General features: G+C 36.0%; 1 protein-coding gene across 13 annotated transcripts in view; it reads left to right on the top strand.

Annotated features, from left to right (window-relative positions):
* The window catches only part of LOC149539149 (pre-mRNA-processing protein 40A-like), a 249,680-nt gene that overhangs the window by 58,619 nt on the left and 164,809 nt on the right, over positions 1–26,252 (top strand). For all 13 annotated transcript variants that reach the window (XM_089800486.1, XM_089800477.1, XM_089800476.1 and 10 more), the window contains exons 6-10: positions 12,269–12,348; positions 12,496–12,565; positions 14,090–14,142; positions 14,305–14,362; positions 14,494–14,966. In XM_089800486.1, coding sequence (XP_089656612.1) covers positions 12,269–12,348; positions 12,496–12,565; positions 14,090–14,142; positions 14,305–14,362; positions 14,494–14,966 — 734 coding nt within the window. The remainder of the gene's footprint in view (positions 1–12,268; positions 12,349–12,495; positions 12,566–14,089; positions 14,143–14,304; positions 14,363–14,493; positions 14,967–26,252) is intronic.

The raw sequence follows: 26,252 nt of genomic DNA, 5'->3' as shown, positions 1-26,252 counted from the left end.
CATGGCTTCAGAAGAGCTTTCACCCAGTTCATCAAGTGTTTCATCAAATAATGTACTAACTTCATCACTTTGAGAATCATAATTTGCTTGACCAGCAAGGGGGATATCTTCATCATCAATACACTCTAAAACTTCTTCTTGTTCATAAATTGTGTACAATTCTATTTCATCTCCATAATATGATTCTTTAGAATGATCACATCTTTCATCCAACACCTCCTTGGAATGCACTGATTCATCAATTTGCTCACCATGGTGATTTGAAAAAAAATTTGAGCCATTTTTCTCAACATGCTTTTGATATTCCTGATCTAACAAGGCTGAAATCTCTTCCACACTTAGGGAGTCCTCTTCCTCATTTTCACATTCATCATCATCTATAGGCATATACGCATCATCACGAGGTGATACTCCTTCAATTCAAAAATTTCATCTCTACTTGAATCTGAAACTTCACTTGACCCATTTGTTATTTCAGTCCTGCATTCATTATCATCTACAACCAGCTCTTTATCCATAAGTTCAAGAAAGTTAAGAAACTGACGATCATATAAGAGGCCTAATTCCCCCATCTTGTAGAGAAGATTAGATGATGGAGGTTTGTATTCTGAAGGTATTTCTTGATAAGCATAAAACATTCTCAAGAAGAATTCTGTTGCAGATTCATCTTCTTGCATTTCTACATTCAAATATGCATCCAAAAGAGATATGTAACTTGAACTTTCATCAATTATTTGGAAGAGAAGCATCAAATCAGGATCTTTTGGTGAAATTCCCAATTCACAAAACTTTCTTATCAAATCCTTGTGTGAAGGCATGATGTCTGAAGGTACTTCCCGAAAAATATCCACCATCCTTACGAACAAATGTGCTGATGTCTCACCTTCATATCTTTTCAGATTGAAAAATGCATCTAAAGGGTGTATGTATTCTTCCTCCATAGTGTAACATATATTTGCCTCCTGATCATAGTACATATTCTCCATGTTGGGTGATCAAATCATCTCCTTTTAAGTCCTTTCCCTCAACAAAGTTACTAACTGAAATTTTATTGAATAGAGTCGCCACCTCTTTCAAGGAATGTATTTATCTTCCGGGTTCTTACTTCCAGCAGAGTACACTTCTAAACAAACTAATACAACTTCTAGTACTGACCTACGAACTTAGAAATCCTGGGTAACTTCGCAATATGTATTGCGAGCAACTCTCCCCAGCAGAGTTGCCAATCTGTTGGTTCCCAAAACCGCAGATTGGAAATCCAAGAGCCTGCCACTTCTCCAATAGGACTTCTCAATTAGTTCTGGCCAACGAATGGGAATACTTCTTTATTCCCCTGCACTTCGGACTCTGCTACACCCAGACGGGTAAACCTTCACCTTGAACACTGACTACTCAATTCAAGGGTTTTCTATAGCGAATTTAAACTTTGCGAGTTCCTCAGCTAGCAAGGTCCTTGAACTCGATCAAAATGAAATTGAAATGCTAATAATGGTAAATGTTTTGAACAACTGAATAATAATAAATTTGATGCTTGCAAGAGGAATGTATAAATTTTCTGACTTCAATAAAAAGACCAGTGCCTTTGCTCATCCGGGCGATAGATTCAACTTCAGAGAATTTTTACATACAACTTCATAATGTTCAATGCATTTATACTGCCAATAATTTTGATAATCCAGATGCGACAGACCAATTATAATGCAATCTTAAATTAGTCCAGATTGAATTTTAACTCCACTGAGACAAACTGGACACAGCTGTGGAAACAGTTAAATATTTCACAACACCTATGATGATCAAATTCAAAATGCTAATTGACCTTGTCCACTTATCTGATAATAAAATCATATACAAAACTCTAAAATATAATTATGAAAGACGATTCTCCTTAGTTTAAATCTCTATGCCATTAATAATAAACAAAGAACATTTTTATTTTATTATTAAAATAAAATAATTTTATAATAATAAAATAATGGAATTTTATTATAAAATCATATTGAACCCTTATTCCTTCTTACAATAAAATATAAATATAAAATGCCTCTTCTCAATATGAATGTTCGGATCTATTGAATCTTACCCTCTTGTTTTACATTTCTCCTATATTTATATTTGAAAATGCAAAAATAAGTGACTTTAAATATTCAAGTCACGCCACTTCACATATAATTGACATTAATCATATATTTCTAAACTGACCAACCATCCTCCTTTGTATTGCGCTTGTCTAATTGTGTCGCCGTTAACAAATACTTTTCCTCAACATTGTTAACCGAACCATAAAAATAAATTAATAATATTTGTAATCTTTAAATTTAAAAGGTTTCAATTCTAAGCATTAAACTAAACTCCCAATGACTTCTAATTTCCTTGTCTTTTGAATAACACGGGGGCCTTATTTCATTGTTATTGCCGCAGATGAATCCCTACGCAATCATAACTCAGTAGTGATTTTTTCTATTCCCGCGTGAATGAGATGTCAGGAGGTGTTCAACGTTTCCTTCTTGCCGTTTGGTTCTGTGAATATTTGGGGATGTCGCTGCTACAGTTCTTCTGCATCGACCTCAAGAAATAAATTCATCTATTCTTCCAGTCGCCCCATTTGATTGTTTTCTAAGAGCCACGTAAATTTTGTATTATTCCTGCTCGTGGCCAACTGATGGCATTGACGTTCGGGAACTATTGTATAGAGAAAATTTGTGTGAATGATCTCTCACCATTTGCCTATATCAGTATGGAATTAAACTGGACTTTTAGAGAGTATCGCATCTATTCAAACTCTTTCCTGAACATCATCGCAGATAGTAAGACAACCTATAACACCATTCGTCTATCTCTCCATTCGATGGGTGTAGTCAAATATATGTTTGATTAAGTTGTATAATAATCTGCAAATAGACCATTACCGTCTTCAGTGGCTCCTTTGCCATTTTCATTGTTTTTCAAATGCCTCAATTCTACATTTAGAAATATTAGGATTTTGCAAAAAGCTTGCCAATAAGATGTCATGATTTCCACATGCAACCCTGAACTCCTCTAACTGGCCCTTAGAATTCCTCAAATCTTCCTCCAGACATGAAATGCGTACATTCTGGTTTCCAACAGGTTTTTTTAAAGCAGCTTCATAATCCTGTGTGATGTTGTCATTGTGTTAAGGTTTGATTGGGATTTTTCATTTCCTTCATTATAAATGGGGCTTAATTTTTTCAAAAAATTAAGGTTCCATCACAAAGCAAGGTGTAAATTTATTAAGTGTTGAAACATGTGATGAGAACGTGTTGGCAATCATGCGGGAGCAGGCGAGGAAAGCAAAATATCCGAATGCGGAAGAGGAAAAGAAGAGGATACAAAAAGCCTGAACAAAGATAGAAAAGCAGATGAGAGCGGAGAAGTCACAAGTAAAAGACACTGCTGAAATTCCGAAAAGAAATTTGGCAGAACAAAACATGGTGAAATAGATAATGCAAATGGAAGTGCCAATTAAATTAAATGATCTTCTTCTCACCATGCCACAGTTGCGTATGGCTATCATAAATATGACACCGTCCTCGAGAGTGACAGAGGAAGCAAAGGATAGTAACGAAACAATCACAGCAGCAGCAACAGACTCGATGTTATTAGCACTTACGACAGGTAGACACCCAGCAGTGGTGGAGATGGGCATTTTGGGTACGGTGCTAATGGATACAATAGTAGATGGAGGATCGAGAGTGAATGTGATGTCGGAAGATATCTGGAAAAAACTTGGACAACCAACACTGTGGCCACCCACCTTTCAGTTACTTACAGCAGATCAATATGGGATAAAACCCTTGGGCACTCCGATGGCGCAGTCGGTAACAATTGGGACACAACCATTTTTACCGGATTTTGTAGTCATTCGATTAAAGAGAAGAGGGTACGACGCCATCTTGGGACGGGGGTGGCTGGTGCAAGCTAAGGTAAAGCATGATTGGAAAAGGAATACCCTGTCAATGGAGAAGGGAGGTAGGAGATTTATAATCGATTTGCATACACAGATGGTAGGAGAAGAAGCCGCGTCATCGGACTTAGAAGGCAATGGCAAGAGTGATGACGAAGGGAAAAAGAGGATGGAACCAGAGGATGAAGGGGTGCTGAGAATAGGAGGAGGGTCAACTGATGACGACCTAGATTTAGTAAACGGATTGCTACATTGGCAAATGGAAGATTATGAGGTCTTTCCGAGTTGCAATATTTTGAGTATCGAGGAAGGAAAAGAAGGCCATGAGTTTCCGAATGAGTACAGTGAACTGAAGGAGGGAGAAGCATAGGTGGATGAAATACCTGCCCATACGTTTAGTAAAGATAAACCAATAAAGTATGAAGCGCCGATAGTGAAAGCAATGAACTTGGGTGATGAGGAAAATCTAAAGAACATTTTTGTAGGAGACGATTGGAACCCAATATTAAAGGCAGCAGCATTCAGAATATTTATGGAGTACAAGGATGTTTTTGCTTGGACGTATAAGGACTTAAAAGGAGTACCACCAGAGCTATGTGTCCATTGGATACCATTAATTGAGGGTGCGGTACCCGTACGGAAGCGGCCGTACCGAAGGAATAAGAACTATGCAGCATGGGCCGTGGAAGTTGCACAAAACAGGTGGAAGGTATGGCGTCAGAAACGTTTAAAATTAAACAGATTTCAACCTGGTTAGTTAGTACTAAAGTGTAATGGACGAAATGAAATAAGGCTTGGAAAATTTAAAGTTAAATGGGTGGGAAGTTGGGTGTAACGAAGCAATTAAATTGTGGACACTGGACGGAAAAGAAATACCAGATGCCGTAAATGGATCAAGGTTGAAAATATATAGAGAAAGAAAGGATCCTCTGCCGACAAACAGCTGAATGAAGAAAAGATGTTTGTAAATAATGTATATTTGTAGGAAGTGTATATTTTGAAACGAAGTTAGGATAGTTTAATTTATTAAAAAATAATAATAATAATAATAAACATGATAAAAAGCTAAGCAAGCAAAGTGAGGAAATAAGAACAAAGTAAGAGTTTTGATGATTGTACGACCCCCCTAGATGATCGTATGACCTTATTGAACGACCGTACGGCCTCAAACAGAGTTATGTTGGAGATAATAATAAAGCAAGCGTAAAATTTAATAGGACCGTACAGACCCAAGACTTATGTGATGGGAAAAAATGATAATGAAGTAGAAGAAAGGACCGGTAAGGTCATATCCTGTACGGACTGATAACGAAGTAGAAGAAAGGACCATACGGCCCTATCCCGTATGGACGTGGAGAGCAGTGGAAACAAGTCGTACGACCTTAAGAAGAGTCGAGAAGAAGTTTACATGACCGTACGGTCTCAAACAAGTAGAAGTAGATTTCGCCATACGGATTGTGGCTAGGAAGTAGGAGGAGCAAGCCGTACATAAGAGCTAAACAGGAAGTCGTACCAAGCAGGGAAAGTTGCAGCGAAAGCCATACCATCACTTGGGAGGCTGAATCCAATAAAGCCGTACCATAGAAATTGCTCATAGGAGTTGTAGAAGCCGTACAGTACGGAAGCCGGCAAAATTTGTGAACAGTAATTGCCATAACGGTGTGACATTTATTCACAAAACGACAAAAGGGTAACAGCTATGCAGTTTGCAGGAAAGAGGAAGTGGAAGAGCAAAAAAACAAAAAAAAAAAAAAAACGAAGACAAATTGAAACAGTTCGGAATGAGTAATGCATGATGCCAAAGGGAAGGGTAGACATAAGCAGTTGCCAGAAAGAGTGTGGAATCGGAAGAAAATGATAGAAATAGTGTGTTCGATGCAATTTTGTGTGGGTTTTGGAGTGCCAATTTGGTCTTGGCGGTGTTGCCCCAGGACCCTGGGGGGGTGCTGCCCCTCGACCCTGCTGGGGGCGTTGCCCCCTAGACCCCCAATCATTGTGGATATTATTCATGGGAAGTGTGACCAGTTGATGAGACCTAGAGCTGCTGCTGTAGGCATGAGTGTTTGTGTGTCAGAGGAGGCACTTGGAGTAGGTGTTGGGCATGAGGCTATCTTGGTAGATGTGTAGAGAGCTCGGGAGGAGCTGATCATCCAGTTGAAGGCAGTATGGCGACACTTGGCTCAGTGTAACCAGGAGTTGGAAACAGAGAAAGCAGCACGGGTGGCTATCAAGGTTAGCTAAGGAGATAGTATTGTGTTAGTAGAGGCTACAGATGCAACGTGGTTTGGAGACCAGTTTGGTGCAGGCATGGGATGAATGTGAAAGTGATGCGATAGAAATATATCTATCTTGTTGTAGTTAGTCAATTAATGTATTTTGTTGTTAATTTGTCTCAGATATTTTGTAATTGTCGTCCGGAGACGACCTTTCTTTTGGGGGGGGAATGATGATGTCGGTAAAATGTATAGTGTAGCCGACAAGTAGAGTAGTATCCGAACGGGCGCATGACGCTTGAGTCACCCCTTTGGAAAGGTATATGTACACGTCCGAGATGGACTTTGGAATCATTAGTTATAATCGATTGATCATTGTAGTAATTATAATCAGATTGTAATCTGCAAGTGCATACATGAATAAAGTACCTGTTCTGAATTGAATCGCGTTATACATGTGTTGAACTTCTTACCCTATGTGGTAAACATTGATACCACTTGTGATGTCCTTTGTTGGGACCTTACTTGTTTGACCTTACCTACTATCTAAATTGCAATTGAGAATGACAACTTGTAATTTTCCTTGCCAGGAGAATGCCGATTCCCAATGATTCATATTATACTACGAAAAATCACTATTGTCCAATACATACTTAAGCCCATATTCCTTAGCCTCCCAATCACTAACCCTAAGACAAGGGTGTATAAACAATCTACAAGTAGCTTCCCTCAAGGTTTTTACTAATTTTGAGACCCTCTCAACATGTGATTGAATTACCCAGCCACTCCCTTTACAAAATCCCTATCCTCATAGTTGCATTAGCTAGTGATTAAGGAATTGACGTAGTATATATTAATATCTTTTATATCACAAACATAAGTAGATGTAATGTCCTCAACTAGGAGGCTGTAAATTTCCAATGTTGAATGTGTTTAGCCCAAAAATGAAGATAAACGACAATCAGAAGAACAAAATAGATGCAAGATAGATAAAAGAGACACAAATTATCTTGGGAAAACCCTCAAGTTGAAGGGGAAAACCCAACCACACAACCAAAATATCACTTTATTGATAATAAAATGTTCTAGTGTACAATGCCTTTTGTTTGATGTGATATGTATAATACATAGAGAGACTCTTCACATTACAACGGAAGGTCTCCTGAGTTACTCAAAATATGACTCTTTATTTTTAGATACAACTCTTCGTATTTCCATGCTTCAACACATGTTGTATGACACACGTCCTAATATTTTATATTACAATTTATCATAAATGTCCTTTTCAGCAGAAGGTGAAAATAAAGGTATTAACGCCCAGAGATAAAGATCTCTATTGCAGCTATAATCTCCAACACTCCCTCTTAGCGAGAGAGATCTTTAGTTGAACAATCACACAAGATTGCAACCAAAATGTTAATGAAAAAATCTGATCTCATAGATCCAATAAAATTCATGGAATCACTTAACATGAAAACCCTGTAGGAAACACAATCAGTTTTCATCATAGACTCTCTCAACCAGCTTTAATCATAGAATCACTCAACATGATAGACTTGTAACAATTACTGATAATCATGGAATCATTTAACATGATAGATGGAAATATTTATTCATAATAATAATCATGGAATCACTCAACATGAAAAAAAAAAATCACAATCAATTTTCATCATAGACTCGCCCAACGTGATGTTGTCATGGATCTCTCAACATGACAAACCGGCAAACATCACAATCATTATTCATCATGGACTCACTCAACGTGATGCTGTCATGATATCTCTCAACATGACAAGTTAGTAAGGTTCACAACCAACATTTTATCACGGATTCTCTCAACGTGATACAATCATGGACTCTCTTAACATGGCTTCCAACTCCCATTACGAAATCTCCCAACGTGATGAAATCACAGACTCTCTACATCATGCTCACTATGAACCTCTCATAAGTTAAAGAGTTATCAAGTTTTCCTTACAACTCATTAATTTCACATGAATAATAACTCATAAAATCATAGTTGAAACTCTTTTTCAACAAGTCTCAAAATTTGACAAGAAAGGAAATCACAGTTAATACTCTTTTCCTATAGGAGTCTCAAATTCTACAACACCAAAATATTATCAATATCAATAAAAATGATAGGGATTCCATAAACACTCCCTCCCAACACGAACAACCAAAATGACCACAATAAGATAGCAGATTCTAATAAGTTTGCAAAGGCTTAAACAACTTTCTCTGAAGTTGACTAGTCTCCCTTTGAATATCAACATTCACATGTCCATTCTCATAGTTTGCATGACTTTTGCATCTAACTATCCATTACTTCCAATCATACAGAGAAATATAGAGATCAAAGCTATAACCGTACATTATTACCAGTAATATAAAAAAACATGACCTATACTCATAGAATAATGTATAGAAAGGACAAAAAAACTGATCAGATGTTTGCTTTAGCGCTGTCAACATAAATAATTTTGATCCTTCGCTAAATAAGAGTAAAACCTGATAATCTTTTTCTCAAGCAAATAAAGAATATTAATAATAACAGTAAAAGAATGATGACATGTATCTCCTAAGGACTTGCTTGTTGGTGACCATTGCTCCAATAGTAAGGCCACCAAAAGTCACGAGACAAACATGAATTGAAAGTTGCTACTGTTGCCAAAAGTATTGCCGCGCTCATCATGCAGAGACGCCTTGTCCTCTCTTGTTCCCATCTTTTGAAGCATCTATCTAACTCTTCCAAAATGATGACTCCAATAGCCAACGTTGCCAGGTCATTAAATATAGATGATCAATCATCGTCTTTCAACAATGTATAAAAGTAACCGATGCACTTTCCTCTTCACAAGATGACAACAAAAATGCAGTATCAAGGGGTATCAGAAGGCCGAGAACTTCTGAGAGGGTTCTACGATCTCTATGTGAGCACATATCTTTTCTTTTTCCGTGAGACGAATATGAAACTTTCAAGAAAGCCGTCTAACGGCAGCCAATCTTGATTATGCCCATAAATAGGTTGTGAATGTCATTGCATTGATATCATTTATCATATCAAATAACATAATTAACTAGGCTGAAAATTGTGAGTTACGATTGCTTTAACTTCCTCCCTCAGTGACAATTAACTGTACACACACATTCCAATGTAAGACCATTTCTTGTGATGCCGTTTTCTTTGAATAAGCTCATAATGTTCCATTATAGAAAGGAAAAAAATGAGACAAAAGGAATTGGATTCAGTTTTCTAAAGCCATAAACCACTAAAATATAACTATTGACAGAATCCTGCCCTCTTTCTAGTATCATTTCATCTGTTGTATTAATGACCAACAAAGACACTTAACTGCCAAATGCTTGGATGTCCACGGTGGACATAAAATGAAACATCCACCGCATTTATTTACTTTATTCGCCAAGTCACGTTGGGAAGGAGGTAAATAACAACAGAGTTATAATCATTCTTCATTTACCAAAAATGAACAATAGGAAGACACAAACACCCAATGCTCACCTTTTCATTAAAAATATAATAAACCAACACTCGAAGAATTCAAGCCTTAATGAGGAGCTTAATTACTTTTAAATTTTAAAACATTAAAAAAGGCAATGTATATAATTTCATATGAAGTTATAATTTTAACGCAAATCCAAATTCCATCGACTATTTAAGAAAAAAGATTTCCTTCATTGCCGTAATCAAACCTGGCTCTGATACCATGTTGAGTTTAGTCCAGAAATGAAGACTAACAATAATCAGGAAGAGCAAAATAGATGCAAGATAGATACAAGAGACACACAAATTATCCTTGGCAAACCCTTCAAGTTGAAGGGAAAAACCCAGCCACACAACCAAGAAATATCACTTTATTGACAATAAATGTTCCAGTGTACAATGCCTTTTGTTTGATGCGATATATCTAACACATAGAGAGACTTTTCACATTACAACCAAAGGTCTATTGAGTATCCCAAAATATGACTTTATTTTCAAATACAACTCTTCGTATTTCCATGCCTCAATGCATGTTGTATGATGCATGTCTTAATATATAATATTACAATTCATCATAAATGTACTTTTCAGCTGAATGTGACTATAATGGTATTAACGCCCGAAGATAAAGATCTCTATCACAGTAATAATCTCCAACAAAACAAACACTACTATGCACCCAAATAAATTCCATTTGAGAAGACAATGAATTATTCATAATATATTTGGTAGTTACGATATTTAAGCCTTGATTCCTTACTGCATCCCGAAACTCAACCCTAAGAAGATTTGGCGTACTACCTGCCATATGGTGCTTGACATCAATCTATAATAGGTTCTTTCAAGGATTTGAATCCTGTCCCTATACCGTTTTGGGATTCACCGACTTTCTGTGGATATGCTCCACCTTTCCTTGAAAACACCAAATTATCCAAATGTTAAGGAATAGGCTGTCTATATATTAACATCTCATGTATTACTACCATATATAAAACATAATATACATCTATATAATTTGGAAATCGGCTACAATCTTGCAACTGATCAAAGTACTGTAAGTTACTGCAAAGTGCAAACTCTATGCCATGTCATTGATTACATATACGCTTCCAGCTCAAAGTTACGGCAAAATTACTATTCCCTGGGTAGATCACTGAGAAAATATACAAAAAATTATACATTAGAAACAGAGGCACTACAAGCAAGATCTCAAAATATTAGATCATTATATTTGTTTATTAGACTTCCTGTCAACCCAGGTAGTCCATTTTAGTAAGCTTTCCATTCAATAGAAAATCTTGTCATCACGAATGCCCTGACTGTAGGGGTGGCTCACGGCTTCAGCAATTGGTACAGCAAGCATGACAGCTAGTGGGACAGTAGCTGTAGGGCCTCTCAGTCATATGCTTCCATGCTTCATCCTTCATTGATTTTTGACATGAAATTTTATAATGCAATTTCAAATGTTGCATGCTTGGAAGAGAACTGGGTACACGTATAGCCAAGAGAAATCTCCTCTCTAAGCACTCTCATCGCCCCATCATGTAGTAGGTCCAATTTTTTTCTCATTCAGCCTCATCACCACGGAGACCTGCACAACAATGTTATAAAAAATGAGTCTCCGCAGACACTTAATAAATGGTAATAGAAATAATATTGGTGATCTCAAAGCTTTTTTTCATAACAAGGCCAAAAAGTCTCCAGACTTCACTAGCAAGCAGACACCCAAAAAACACATGAAAAATAGATTCTGGAAGTGTACAGGAGTACATATTTGGTTTCTCATTAAGCATTTTGACTGGTACTCTGTTTAAGAGGGGCCTCCATTTAAAGCATTTCCTTTTGGGTTCAACCAGGCTGGCCCAAAGGTTAAAAGTTATTTTGCCTCCCCATGAGGTCTAGGTCTGTAGTTCAGCAAGAGTTAACATGGAGAAGAATGCCATGGTTACCGGTGTGGATGCTATAAGCATACTTTGCTTTCGAATTGGGAAGCAAGGTTCCATCCAGCCACTTATAGCAGGCCATTCTATTATCAACACAACTATAGCCTCTGGAAAGGGACAGAGGAGCACATGCTTTTCTTACTACTATGTCCTTCACCGAGTATGGGGAATGTTGAACTTCTGCCCCAACTTGTTCCAGTTGAATAGTTTGCCATCCTTAATGATAATTTAGAATAGTTTATACCTTTGGCTGCCCAACATTTGGCAGAGCACCGTTGAAGCAGTGCCAAGGGTTTTTATCCACGTTTGAGATTCCATCATATTGATCTCTTCCTGCAAATCAGTCTGTCTGGCAGCTACACTAGTGTTCAACTGAAGCGTACAACAGCAATGGACCAGCATGGTTTGAACCTTGGTGGCACAACAGCACCACCACTTAATCAACACACTAAGTGGTGAACCCACACCCTTATTAGAAACAAATGGTAGTATTGTTTGATAAATGAAGTCTTTCCATTGTCTCAGGAGCTATAACAAATTGTTTGAAACATTGAACCTATTGTTGATTTGGTTACATTGGACAGACACTTATTCTTATAGTTTTCCCAATTTTATTGTTTATGATACAGGACTTTTACTTACATTTAAAAGTCAATCTAATTTGTTTTTGATTTTCCAGGGTGTAGCTGTGCAAGTTCAATTGTCCAATTTGCAAGTTCCCAGTGACTGGCAAGAACATACAACCTCTGAGGGTAAAAGGTATAAAGAATATATCTTTTGGAGTTTTCAGTGAAATGTTTGCTTTTGCAGGAATTTTGGTTTTTGACATTGTTTATTTTTTCTTTTAGTGAGCATACAATGAATTTAAGCATTTCAACTAAAAGGAAAACTTTGACTTCTTTGTAGATACTACTATAACAAAAGGACAAGACAATCAAGCTGGGAGAAGCCTTATGAGTTGTTGACTCCAACTGAGGTTAGATATTATCAGCATTTTCTCATCTTATGATTTATATATGTTATGTACTGATATTTTTTAGTAGAGACCAAGATCTGGAGAAACAGAAAAGCTAAACATCCCCTCAGTGTTTTGCCGATGTTGTATGCCACTGTCAATGCCATAGCAGCAAAAATCTTTTGGGGAAAATACTGGCAATTTAATATTGGAAAGATCAGGATTTCACCCAGTAAAAAATGGATTAAAAAAATGTTTTGATAAAGAGACAAAAAATACTCGTGTTTGAAATTTAAAGGCTTTTCCATGGCATAGAGATATAGAGAGCAAATAAGATGGAGAGTTTATCTTATTAATTGTTTAATTGGAAAGTTTGACTAAAGTAGAAGAATGCAGTATAGCATGTTAGCTTTGCTGCTAAATGATTATTTGGCTAGTTCTGTATGAAGTTGATTATTTTATTGCTGGGTTAACAATAATGTAGTTGAATGATATTCGAGTAGACCTTTAGTCTTGTTGTATGATGTGAGTGGATGGTAAAATCTTACTAACAGCATTACATTCAAAACTGATATTAAATTTAAAAGAATGTTTAATGAAAAGAGACTGCTGTATCATAAAAATAAACATGTTTGCATTCCAATAGGATAACAGTAAAAAAAACATTTTCACTTTGTAATTTTGAAGTGTGAAGTTTCAAAGAATATATCATTAAAATAGAAATTTGATCAATCCATAGATGATAAACCATTTCTTGTAAAAGTGATTCAAATGGGAAATAATTATGCATTTGTGAAGATCCAAGGTGTGAAATCAAGTCACATTTAAAATCTTTTCTACCAAATCAGGCGTTCAATTCTAGTCAAAGGTACTGACTCATATAAAGTAGACATAAAAGATAAGCACAAAACACATTTTAGGATAGATATTCATGATATCAAAATAAGCAAACAAAATCCTAATAACCAAGATATTGATGTCATAAGAAATTTTCTTTGTGCACTTCTGAGTTACATATAAATATCAGGTTTATGTTTTTATGTTGCCAAGGGTTTTTTGAACTATTACTTGAGAGAAAAATAAAATGCCATGAAGACAAGAGATGATAGTCACAGAACATTACCACTTCGCTATTAGTAACAAGACTGTAAAAAAGTGAAACAATCGCAATGTTAATCAAGTGAAGCAATAATGTGATAGAGAGCACAAATAAGCATTAAGTTAGAGCTATTTAGCCAAGAAGATGAATAATTTAGTTTTGAAGAAATAATTTACAAGGCTATCATGGATAATGAAAGAATTTATTTAATAAGATGTTTTGCTTATAAAAGAAGTGAGAGAAACAGTGGCATGGCTTCGCTTGGACAGATCGATTAATCCATATTGTTATCTATTATTGCAAATCAATAACTACTTATTTTCTTGGATGATTGAGTAATTTTTATTTTTATATCTTCTATTTCCTAATATATGTAGCAAGAACAACCACGCTATGGATTTACTCAGACAATTATTTATCTACATTGTTATCTATTATTGCTACAGCGGGCAGATGCATCTACAGACTGGAAAGAATTTTCAACGCCAGATGGACGAAAGTGAGTAGTTTCTTAGTTTTCATCATTAAGTTTGGAGCGGTGAAGTTTTGCTACCATATTCTTTGCACAAAGTCCATGATGATTTGTGCATTCAATGAAGTACAATATTTCTTGTTTAGGTTGAATTTTAATTCTATTGTTCATTTTTATTGGAATTTACAGGTATTATTTCAACAAGGTTACAAAACTGTCAAAGTGGACCATGCCAGAGGAAATGGAGGTTTGTCTTATTTGTTTGTCCTAAGCTATTTTAGTTTGTGGTTAGAATTTTATTAGTTTTTGTGGAGAATGATTTATATGCACAACACTGTATGCAGTAATTATGAACACACTTCATTTTGTCTTTATCAGGCAGCTCGGAGGCAGGCAGTTCAAGCAGCAATGTCTATCTCTGGAGTTACTTCTCCAACATCTAGAGATGTTACAGGTTCCTCTTTGAGAAAGTGTTCAAATATATCTAATGGAAACTCCAATATCACAAATGCAATCCCAGGGTCTGCAATGGTGGCAGCTATGCCACCGACATGCTCAAGTTTACCTTCTTCTTTTGGAGTCTTGTCAGCAGGAATGCTTGCACCAGTTGCCAATTTTTACACAGCTGCTCCATCTGTAGCTGTAAGTGCTAATTTACCTGGTCTTGTGTCTGCCCCTCTGTTGGTTGCATCAACATCTGCAGAAACCACATCTGCTGTGACATCAACTAATATCTCAGCATCTATATCTACTGGCACATTTACATCTGTAGTAGCATCCAAAACAGACGTGGAAGCTGTAGTTGCTAATGAACCTTCCAATTCCAAAGCAGAATCACCTGCAGCAGTTACGTAAGTATTTATTTTTTGAGCTTTTTATGTGTTCTCTTATGAAAATGTTGATCATTTATTGGAACACATTTTCTATCACGATACCAGATTTCTGAATCAGCATGAATCTTTTTACCATTCGAAAGAAATGCCTCCATTAAGTACATATTCTGGAGATATTTTCCTGCTTTGTAGCTTCTAAAATCTAAATTAAAACTTTCTGCAATAGAATGGTTTCTGATCAGATATATTTCACAGCATTTCCCAGTCTCCATGTGAGTGCGACCTTAAAATATCATTGATTGAGAGGATCACCAGGACCAACTTTTTTCATCCAATCCATCTTGGTGGGGCGGGGCAGGGGTGGGTGCAGGGACGGGAGAGGTAAGAGGGGTGCTAAGAGCAGTGTTCTAAATTTTTAAGATAGGTTCAGATGTTTTTTAGCCCTCTATAGGGTGACATCTTCTCCATCGCACAGAGATTTCAGCTCTGAAAGTGGGTCTCTATCACCATGCGTTTGATTGCTTTGAGTAGACTAGACCTGATAAATAGAAGAACCTAAAGAACTCTCATAGATCTAAGAATGGCCACTCAGTCACTCTGTCTAGGTTAGTCCTGAGAGGATGTCCTCTGAAATGTACAGATTTGAATTGCTCACAACAGAGATGTGAATTGCAAAACCAAAACCTAACTGATGAGCTCTGATATCCACTGAAATGAATCTGATTGGGGTCTGACATCCCAGAAACAGGAGTTTTATGGAAATAAGGTTTTTTTGAGACAGAAATCTCAATCTCCAAACTACAATCTAATTGAGCAGCTCTGGTTCATTGAAATTCCTGGAAACAGAAGTCTATTTGATAAATGAACTTACCACCATAAAAACAATAAAAGGTCACTGTAATACAAACAGCCAAAGATCTCAGTTTGGTGCCATTATCATTAAATGAATGAAATTGCTGAACCAGCTCACTCACACAATTTTGCACAAATATTAAATTGGTAGAATATATAATCTACCTTCAGTAATAGCTGCATAAACCCAAACATCCCCTTAGATGGGCTAGGGTTCTTGGTTTTGTCCAGTCTCTGATCTAATATCTCTTCTGACCCAAATTCACATTTTGAGGCTTTAGTGTATACTAATTCTTGTTCAAGAATTCCTAAGACATCATTAATATGCTTGCAGTGCTCTTCCCATGTTTTTTCTGTAAATCAAAACGTCATCCAAGAACACTAATAGGAACTTCCTTGGACGTTTCGTAAATAGGTTATTCATGCTTGATTTAAAGATGTGGCAGTGTTGGTTAATCTGATTCAGGGTAGCACTAAAAATGCAAGTGCCCATAATGACATTGAAAGGTGATCTTATGGATGTCTTCTTCTCTCATTCTAATTATGTGGTAAACGGATCATAAGTCAATCTTAGAAAAGTTTTCTGCTTCACGAAGTTCATCAATTGGTTCATACTCTAGGAATAGGATAACAGTTTTTAATATTCTTTTTATTCGAGGCCTATAATCTATGCACATCCTCCTAATACAATCTTTGTTCTTTACTAATAGCATTGAGGAGGCAAGAGGACTTGAACTAGGTTGTATGTGGCCCATTTCAGGAAGCTCCTTTATGGTTTTTTCTCTTTCTTCTTTAAATTTTTGAGGGTACCCATGAGTTGTACACATTATGGGATCAGCCCCTTCTTCAAGTTCTATGGTATGTTCAAAACCTCTCTTGGGAGGAAGATGCAATGTGGACAAATTTCCTTTTGTGTTTCTTTAAGATGGTTTGACTTCAATGTGTATGGCTTTGTAAGGAATCATGTATTGAGTAGTACATTCCACCTATCTGTGCTTAAAGGTTCTTTCAATCCTTTTTAGTGTAACACAGGAACGCGTCCCCCCCCCCCAAAACTAGGCTGTCTTGGAGACGGGGACGTCCTTGGGACGGGGTGACGACGTCTCGGCGTTTCGGGCGGCGCCACTTAGAGCGCCACCGCCGTCAGAGACGGTGAGACATCTCCGAGAGAGCTAGAGGTCTTCGAGATGGGGGAGACGTCTCCGAGTGTGGGGGGACGCCAAGGAGTCTCCATTGATTTGACATTTTGATTTGGACTCTTGGAGACTTGTAGTTTTTGTTTGCATTATATAGTTATTTTGATATCATGATTCATGGCACATGATACTTATTGTAATCATCTTTATGTCACGACTCATATGATCATTGATTACTACTAGATAGTAGAATCTAGATACTCATACTATTGATCTGAAGGCTGATATATAGAGTCTAGACTAATATTTATTATTTGCTGATGTTCAATGTTCAATGTTCATTTTTTGTTTGTCATTTGATCATGAATCATGATGTTCCAATTGAAAACTTCAATGCAATGTTCAATGTTTAAGTTTTTTACATCTTTGTATCTTATATTGTATAATTGTAGTACATCTTTTCATAACTAGCATTTTAAGTATCATATGTATAGTATATATACCCCTGCTTCTTCCGCCACCACCCCCCTACCCCGCCATCCCCAAATCAAAGCCCCTCTGTCCCCTTGTCTCGAAAACTTGTCCCCCCATCTCCTCGTCTCCCAGGGCAGTGTAACCATTCCTTTTGGACACAACCACCCTCAGGATCCATTGGATAGTCCCTTTAGGGCCTCTTGTTTGTTATGTTGAAAGCCAATAAACATTTTTGTTGGGAAGTCTAGGTAGAAACGTCCTAGGGACAACACCCCCAAGATCACATTGACATCCCCCATATTTACAATTTAGATGCCTTCTTGGACTGGATGCTTTCCCAAGGTGATGCTTATTAGTGGACCCATTAATATAAGCAGGTCATCCATACAAGCAAAATACAAGCAAGTCATCCGTAAATACTAGTTTGTCTGATTATTGACATTATACCTATAAAAATGGTTGATGAGTCCATGAACTAGAAACGTTTGATAAAGCCAACGTCCAATATGTGGAATCATACAGCACTTGAATTTCTTTACAAAATGTCAAACAGTTTAGAGATCATGTTTGCAAATGTTATTGGTGGTTATAATCCTAAATATGCAAGTATGAACAAGGCATTCAAATTATTAGAGAAGAATGCCTTGAAGAAACTTATAGGAATCCCTTGTTACTGAGTTCTTCTCCATGAGAGAGAAGTTCGAGGTGCAATCCCTTGTTAATGCATTCTTCTTTGCAAAAAAAGTTTGATGTGAAAGCTCTCGTTCCACTATCTGAGAGTAACTATGGTGGATCCACCCTTTGGGGGTAGCCATGATGGATGTCATGTGAGAGAATCCATTACTTAGTTTTCTGTTCTTTTATGCTCTGGGTTTGGCCATGGTGAATGTCATGTTGAGATGACAATATTATGTTATATCTGTGATGAGATGTTTGTTATTGACACTTTTTGGTTGCCGCTCCAATGTGCTTGTCAGGTTAAGAGTCTCCATGACATATGAATGATCTTTCTCTTGCAAAGAGGTTGAGTTAATGATTTTAGTAGCTGCAAGTGAAATCATTAGTACTTGTTATTGTTGTTCTCCTTATCATTGTCGTTACTACATGCTAATTTCGTAACTTTTAATCATGTTGTTCTGATAACAGATCGGTCTGATCTGATCTTGCTATATACATATATTGATCTAAAGTCTTTGTATTATTCTCTTAAGGTTATTGACGCCTATCTTTGAGTATAAGTTTAGTTCTAATACTAATCACCTTTTGTTAGTTTAGTATTAAACTTGCTTTGCATAGAAAGTCGCCTTCTTTAAGGGACTAGACAAAGTAGACTTTGGAAGGGACATGTCCTCTGTAAGGACATGCCCCTTGATCTCTATATTTAATAAGTGTATGATTGAAGTCTAAGGACACAAGAAACATAAGTGTATGAATGAAGTCTAAGGACACACAAGAAACATAAGTCTGCTCCTTAAATCAATATTGCCTTAAGACGACTTGTAGAAGTGAAAAACATTTTCAGAACTATATCTCTCAATTCATTCAAGACTGAACATTGAAGGTTATTTATAGCAAGTATAAAGAAGGTATTATCTAAGTTTGATCAAATACCAAAATTTGTAGAAACTTTACATGGTATCAGAGCTCTGGTAGTCGAACCTAGGCTCTGCAAATTAAGTAATCAAACCTTATATATATCTAGCATCATTCTCCTATCTTCAATAGCATACACAATTAGATCTGAGGACAAGTTTGATGGGAAAGAACACTTTGATGCCTAGAAATTCAGAATCATGATGATTCTTGAAGAAAATGATGTAAAACAATTTGTTGAATCAGCATCTAGACAACCTACAATTGAACTTCATAAATCCTTCTAGATTAAAAGAAATAGGAAAGCCATTCAAATCATATTAGATGGAGTGAAAAATGATATCGTACCTATGCTAACAAAACATCAAACAACATTTGCTATGATAAATGCACTACTATATGAGGTTAACAATGCAACTAGAGTTCTCGCACTAAATCACATACAAATAAAGGAGAATCGATGAATTCTTTATTTCTAAGGGTTGCCAATCTAAGAGATGAACTTGCAAGTATAGGAACCATCATTAGTGACAAAGAACTGACACTGATGGCTATAGATGGATTGCCAGATTCATGGGAAACTTTCGTACAAGGAGTAAGTGCCAGAGATAAACTTCCTGACTTCAATAGACTCAAGGGAAATTCTCTTCAGTAAGAATCCAAAAAACTAAAGAAAGGAGGGAATTTGAAAATGGAAGATGAAGAACTTCATGTTATTAATACAAACTCCTATAAAGGCAAGAAGAAACATTTCAAGAAGAAAAGGGGTAATCAAAAGAATGACAAATCTAAGAAAGATCTATCCAAAATAAAGATCTATCCAAAATAAAGTGCTTTAGATGTGAAAAGCTTGGACACTACAGATCTAATTGCCTTGAGAATTCTAAACAACAAGTGAATTGTACAAATGTTACTAGGGAAGAAGATAACTATGATCTTGAGAATCGTGTATTGTATTCGTCACTATCAAATGAAGTCTCAAATAAAGCATGGGTGATTGATAGTGGATCATCTAGACATATTACATGATACAAAGAAGCACTAGACTCATATATCAGAAAAAGTTAGTGGCAAAGTCACCATCGGTGATAATTCAACACATTCGGTCAAAGGAATTGGAAATTGCACCTTGAAACTAAAATAAGGAAATTCTCTTCTTCTCAAAGGAGTACTCTATGTACCAGGAATAAACAAAAAATCTAATCTCAGTTACAGCACTTGAAGATGATGGACATAATGCTGCATTCATGGACGGTAAATTAGTAACTTGGGCTAAGAACTCCTCAATTAAGAAAGCAAAATTGATTGATTAGAGAAAAGGGTATTTGTATGAATTAAATTCAGGGCCTAGTCGACCTATTCAAGCCTTAATTCTTGAAGCTGCGGACATAAATGAAATATGGCATAGAAGGTTAGGACATATAAATTTCAAAACCTTATCAACTATGGAGAAGATGGTTACTGGTTTACCTAAACTAAATAAAGACCACTCCAATATATGCAAACGGTGCGCTCTGGGTAAGAACGCCAAAAGTCCATTTCATGATAGCACTAGGAAAACTAATTTTTTGGAATTAATCCACTTGGATTTATGTGTACCTATGTTTGTTCCTTCTCTCGGAGGATTCTGGTACTATATTCTGTTCATAGATGACTTCTCTAGGAAAACTTGGATTTACTTCCCAAAATGCAAAGAATCGGTAGAAATCGTAGAGAGATTCAAAGAATTTAAAACCTTAACTGAAAACTTATTAGGACATAAAATTAAAACTCTTAGAATTGATAATGGAGGGGAATACTCCTCAGATTTGTTTAAAAGATTTTGTAAAAAAACAGGAATTAAGAGGGAGCATACTGTTCCTTATAACCCACAACAAAACGGGGTAGCAAAAAGGAAGAATAGAACAATTATGGAAACTACTAGAGCTATGATATTTGATCAAAATCTAGAATATTATCTTTGGGCAGAAGCATCTTGTACTGCTGTCTATATTCAAAACAGAAGCCCTCACTCCTACCTTAGATATAGAACTCTCGAAGAAGTCTTTACTAAGGTTAAACCCAATATAAGTCATCTTAGGATTTTTAGGTGCCCTGTATATATCCATGTTCCAAAAGAAAAGATAACTAAGTTAGGACCCTCTGGGAGGAAAGGTATTTTTGTAGGGAATAGTGAAACGTCTAAATCATATAGAATTTTTCATAACTGGACAGAAAAATATTGAACTTAGTAGCGATGTAATTTTTGAAGAAGACTTAGCATTAAAAAATGCCCTGAGTTCTGAAGAACCCTCTCGTTTACCTAGTTCTGAAAGAAATATTGAATCTAAGTCTTAGAAGGAGAACAATGAAGAAATTGAAGATGAAACTCAAAATCTTAATCTTGAAGAAACTCAAAATTCTAAGAAAAAACCACTTTGGGCCTTTAAGATAGTAGAGGACGCACAAGACTTTGCTGCACCTCTGGAACTATCAGAGAAAGCAAAAGACCCAAAAGATTTTCTAGTTATACAACAAACATGAATGATTTGTCTAAATCAGAACCAACCAATGTTTCAAATGCTATTAAACATACAACTTGGAAAGATGCTATGATAGAAGAATACCAATCTATTATGAAAAATGATGTTTGGAAAATTGTTCCAAGACCTGAAAGAAAATTTGTTGTTTCTTCCAAGTGGATTTTTAAGCTAAAGCATGCTGCAGACGATAGCATTTAAAAATATAAAGCCATATTTGTAGCTAGACAATTCTCTCAAAAAGAGGGGATTAATTATGAAGAAACTTTTGATCCTGTTGCCAGATACACCTCTGTAAGAGTAGTCCTAGCCATTGCAACATTGAATGGATGGAAAGTACATCAGATGGATGTAAAAACAACATTCTCAAATGGAATGGTTACAGAAGAGGTATATTTGGTGCAACTTGAAGGATTTGAAACTCATGATCCTAACGTTTTTGTTTGCAGGCTCAAGAAAGCTCTCTATGGGCTTAAGCAGGCTCCAAGGGCTTAGTATGAAAGAATTGATAAGTATCTCACCAGCTTAGGATTCTCCAAAAATGAAGCCGATCCAAATCTATATTATAAAAAGGATGAAAATGATATGGTAATTCTGATAATGTATGTTGATGATTTACTAATAACAGGTGATGATCATCTCATAGATCAATGCAAGAAAGATCTAATTAGAGAATTTGAGATGAAAGACTTGGGACTCCTTCATTACTTCCTAGGACTGGAAGTAAGGCAGAATTCTAACAGCATTATACTTAATCAAGGGAAGTATACATTGGATATTTTGAAGAGATTTGGAACGTGGAATTGCAAGTCTATATCTTCTCCAATGGAGACTAATCTACATAAACTTAAAGAAACAACAAAAGAATCACCTTCCATAGATTCTACATTTTACAGACAGATGATTGGATCCCTTATGTACTTGGTAAATACAAGACCTAATATTTGCTATGCTGTTAATGCCTTAAGTCAGTTTATGTGTGAGCCAAAGGAGGTTCATCTTGTTGCAGTCAGACACATTATGAGATACTTACAAGGCACTCTTAATCTTGGGCTCAAATATGAGAAAGTTGACTTAGATTTACATGGATTTATAGACTCAGATTGGGGTGGAAGTATTAAGGATAGAAAAGTACTTTAGGATGCTGTTTCAGTTTAGGATCAGTAATGATATCTTGGATATTCAAAAAACAGTCTTCAGAAGCATAAAGTTCTACAGAAGCCAAATACATTGGAGTAGTGATGGCCTTTCGGGGAGCAGTTTGGCTTAGAAATTTACTTGTGGGATTATTTGATCAAGCCTTGAATCCTACGATTATTCATTGTGATAATCAGAGTTCGATCAAGCTTTTGGTGAATCCAGTTTTCCATGATAGGTCCAAGCATATCGAAATTCCTTACTATTTTGTAAGAGATATGGTAGACTGGAATACTGTATATTAGAATACATTTGCACTGTAGATCAAACAACAAGTATTCTCACCAAAACTCTCTCTGTAGTGAAGATAGATTACTTCAAGAAAAGATTTGGTATGGTTGAATTGTAATTTATTTGCATTCTTTAAATCATTAATAAAATAATTTTATTGTCAGGCTATTGACTGTTATGGGCTCCACCATTTGTATTCATTACTCTAGAGGTGACGATCTCTGAGATAATGAACACTTGTATGAACGACATTATGAGAGATGACGATCTTTTAGATAATGTGCTAAACAATTGAGTTCTACTGTAAGCTCTAGATGAGTTCACGATCACATTGTGATGTAGACATTGCTATGCCTATGAGTCACAATTTGGATAAAGGAAGAATTTTATTCTCTAGAGTTTATCTTGTGTTCCGGTAGATCTTAGTTCAGGATCATGTTGTGATATAAGTATACTAGTACCTATGAGTCACAACTTGGATAAATGAAGAATTTAATTATTCTCCGGATTTAGTTATCACTAGTAGCAGTGATTTGTCATATCATAGGTTTAGTAATATGACATTGTATCATGTGTTCAATGATACAACATGCTAAGAAGATTTTGATAGATATAGAGTATCAATCCTTGCTTGTTCATCTTTATTGATGTTGCTAGATATGATATCTTTCAGTATGATTATAAAGTTAAGAGGGAGTGTTAATTCCGTAACTTTTAAACGTGCTGTTTTGATAACAGATCGGTCTGATCTGATCTTGCTATATACATATATTGATCTAAAGTCTTTTTATTATCCTCTTAAGGATATTGGCGCCTATCTTTGAGTATTACTTTAGTTCTAATACTAATCACCTTTTGTTAGTTTAGTATTAAACTTGCTTTCAATAGAAAGTCGTCGACTTCAAGGGAGTAGACAAAGTAGACTTTGGAACTTGATCTCTATATTTAATAGGGGTATGATTGAAGTCTAAGGACACACAAGAAACATAAGTATGCTCCTTAAATCAATACTGCCTTAAGACGACTTGCAGAAGTGAAAAACATTTTCAGAACTATATCTCTCAATTCATCAAGACTGAACATTGAAGGTTAGTTATAGCAAGCATAAAGAAGGTATTATCCAAGTCTGATTAAATACCAAAATTTGCAGAAACTTTACACTACATAGCACCATAGGTAATATGACTTGGCAAAGTCAATTTATCATGTGCTGGGCTTTGACAATTCATGATTATGAAGGATGTTGGTTTATGTTATAACCATCCTAAATGCTATGGGAGTGTAGTCGGTTCTCATATTGAGATTATCAGTTCACTTAATGGAGCTGTCAATTCATTTATTAAGTTGTCGCATATTCTTCTTCCTGTTGTCAATTGTTATTCAACAAGTCTCTTCGTTTTTGTAGCAAAGATTCTGTTGTACGCAAATAATATCATATGCTCGGGTTGTTCTGGTTTTGGGGTTGCAGTGTTAGTGTGACTGGTTTTGTGTCTTCCGAGAATACATGAGCCTTGTGTTATCTTTTGTTATCATATCATTACAATGATTTGGAGTTATGCAGTTCATTGCATTATTAGTTTAAGTATTGAGTTATTTATATACTGTATGGTCTTATTGCATATGATATTTGTGTGATTGTTAAGTTGTTTCTGTGATCAATTGTGGTTTATTAGAAGTCTGTGAGACATTTTTGATAAGAGAAAAGTTAGGCTTATTGGTTGACTGGTTGGAGACTTCAATAATAAGTGAGAATACTTCTATTTGTTTTGAGATCTAAACAAAGGATCTATCTTTTAGGTGTGGTTGGGTTTTTCCCTCAAGTAGGAGGGTTTTCCCTGGGTAAATCTGTCTGTTTTTCTTGTTTTTTCTTGTTAAAGGTTCAGATTATTGCATTGATTATATTCTGGTTCAAAAACTTTGTTAATGTCTAGTAGCTTTAGTTGGATATACTATAGTGCAAATATATATCCTATATATATAACTATGAGATTTGATATATATTTTTATTTATTAAATATATGAGATAAATATTTGTCATTATATTAATTAAATACTAATGAATAGATATGTCCCGTGAAGGGACATGTCTATCCATACTTCATCCTATATTAGAGAGATGGTTGTCATTTGAAAAGTATATACCAATATCAGAGCAGGACTGCAAATAGAACAAAATCTACAAGAGAACACAAACATTTTGGAAGATCAATAATAGTACATTATCACCAAAACCTAGATAAAATGGAATGGCCATAGCCAGTCATTGAAATGATTCAACAGTAATCTAAATCAATGCAGTGCACTCATCAGAAGTTCACCTTTTGTCAAAGGATCTTTAATGAAAGTATGTTGCCAAGGACAGAATGTGTATACACGATCTCTGTCAAGGATCAAATATGCATACATGATCAAATATGCAATCAAAAAGTAACATTGTGAGTAATATTGCAGAGTGTCTTTAATAATATGTGCGACCAAGTGATGTCATTTTCTTCAAGTTGGTGTGGTGAAGCCTTTGATAGACATGGGAAGTGCAAGAAGTGATGTAAAGTTCATTCTCAAAATTCCCAATGGCACTGGAGGACATGAAAATGATTAGAGACTATCATTTTTATCCACAAGCACAGTGGCAATTTGGTTCCAAAATTATTTGGAGTCCCTGAGAATACTTTGTTCTTTACGTGACATTGGAATTCGAGGCTTGCTCCAAAACTCGACGTCGAAATCTGAAATTTAATTCAGAATTGTCCCCTGAAAAAACCAAAAATGATAGAATTACAAAACTTATTGGGGATAGGAAGCTGCAGAACATTGGCGTTGTGTGTAAAATTGTAGATCTGGAGAGTGATTGATGAGCCTGCCTAATGTTTGAGTTTGAAACATTGGCTACTTAGGCATAAATCTGTCTGGTAAGATAAGGGTAGTGCCTTGCAAGAAATAGATCGTAGGATTGTGTTTTCCCAGTGGCATCACCATTTAGAGGGGTCGATAGGCTTGTCGACACCATTTGAGCCGATAGGTATGACCTGCGATGAAAAGGAAGGAATGAACCAACCATCATCTTTGGACGAGCATTTAGGAATCTTCAGGAAAGTTGGTCCAGGCACGGTAATTGATGTAACAAAGAAAATTGATTAATATCAGATTTAGAGGGAGATTGAGATTCAGAGGGAGTTTGACATTTCATTAGATGCAACTTTGAAAGAGAGCGAGCAGATAGAGGATATAGTTTCATCGAACATCATTGATCTCAAATGTATTGACTCAGAGGAAGTAGATCATGTTGAGAAAGATTCTCAAAT

The sequence above is a fragment of the Cupressus sempervirens genome, chromosome 9 (assembly GCF_028749045.1).
Source record: "Cupressus sempervirens isolate cs-2001-9-10 chromosome 9, ASM2874904v1, whole genome shotgun sequence".
In the NCBI taxonomy this organism is placed as follows: Eukaryota; Viridiplantae; Streptophyta; class Pinopsida; order Cupressales; family Cupressaceae; genus Cupressus; species Cupressus sempervirens.
This window is presented reverse-complemented; position numbering and strand designations above follow the sequence as displayed.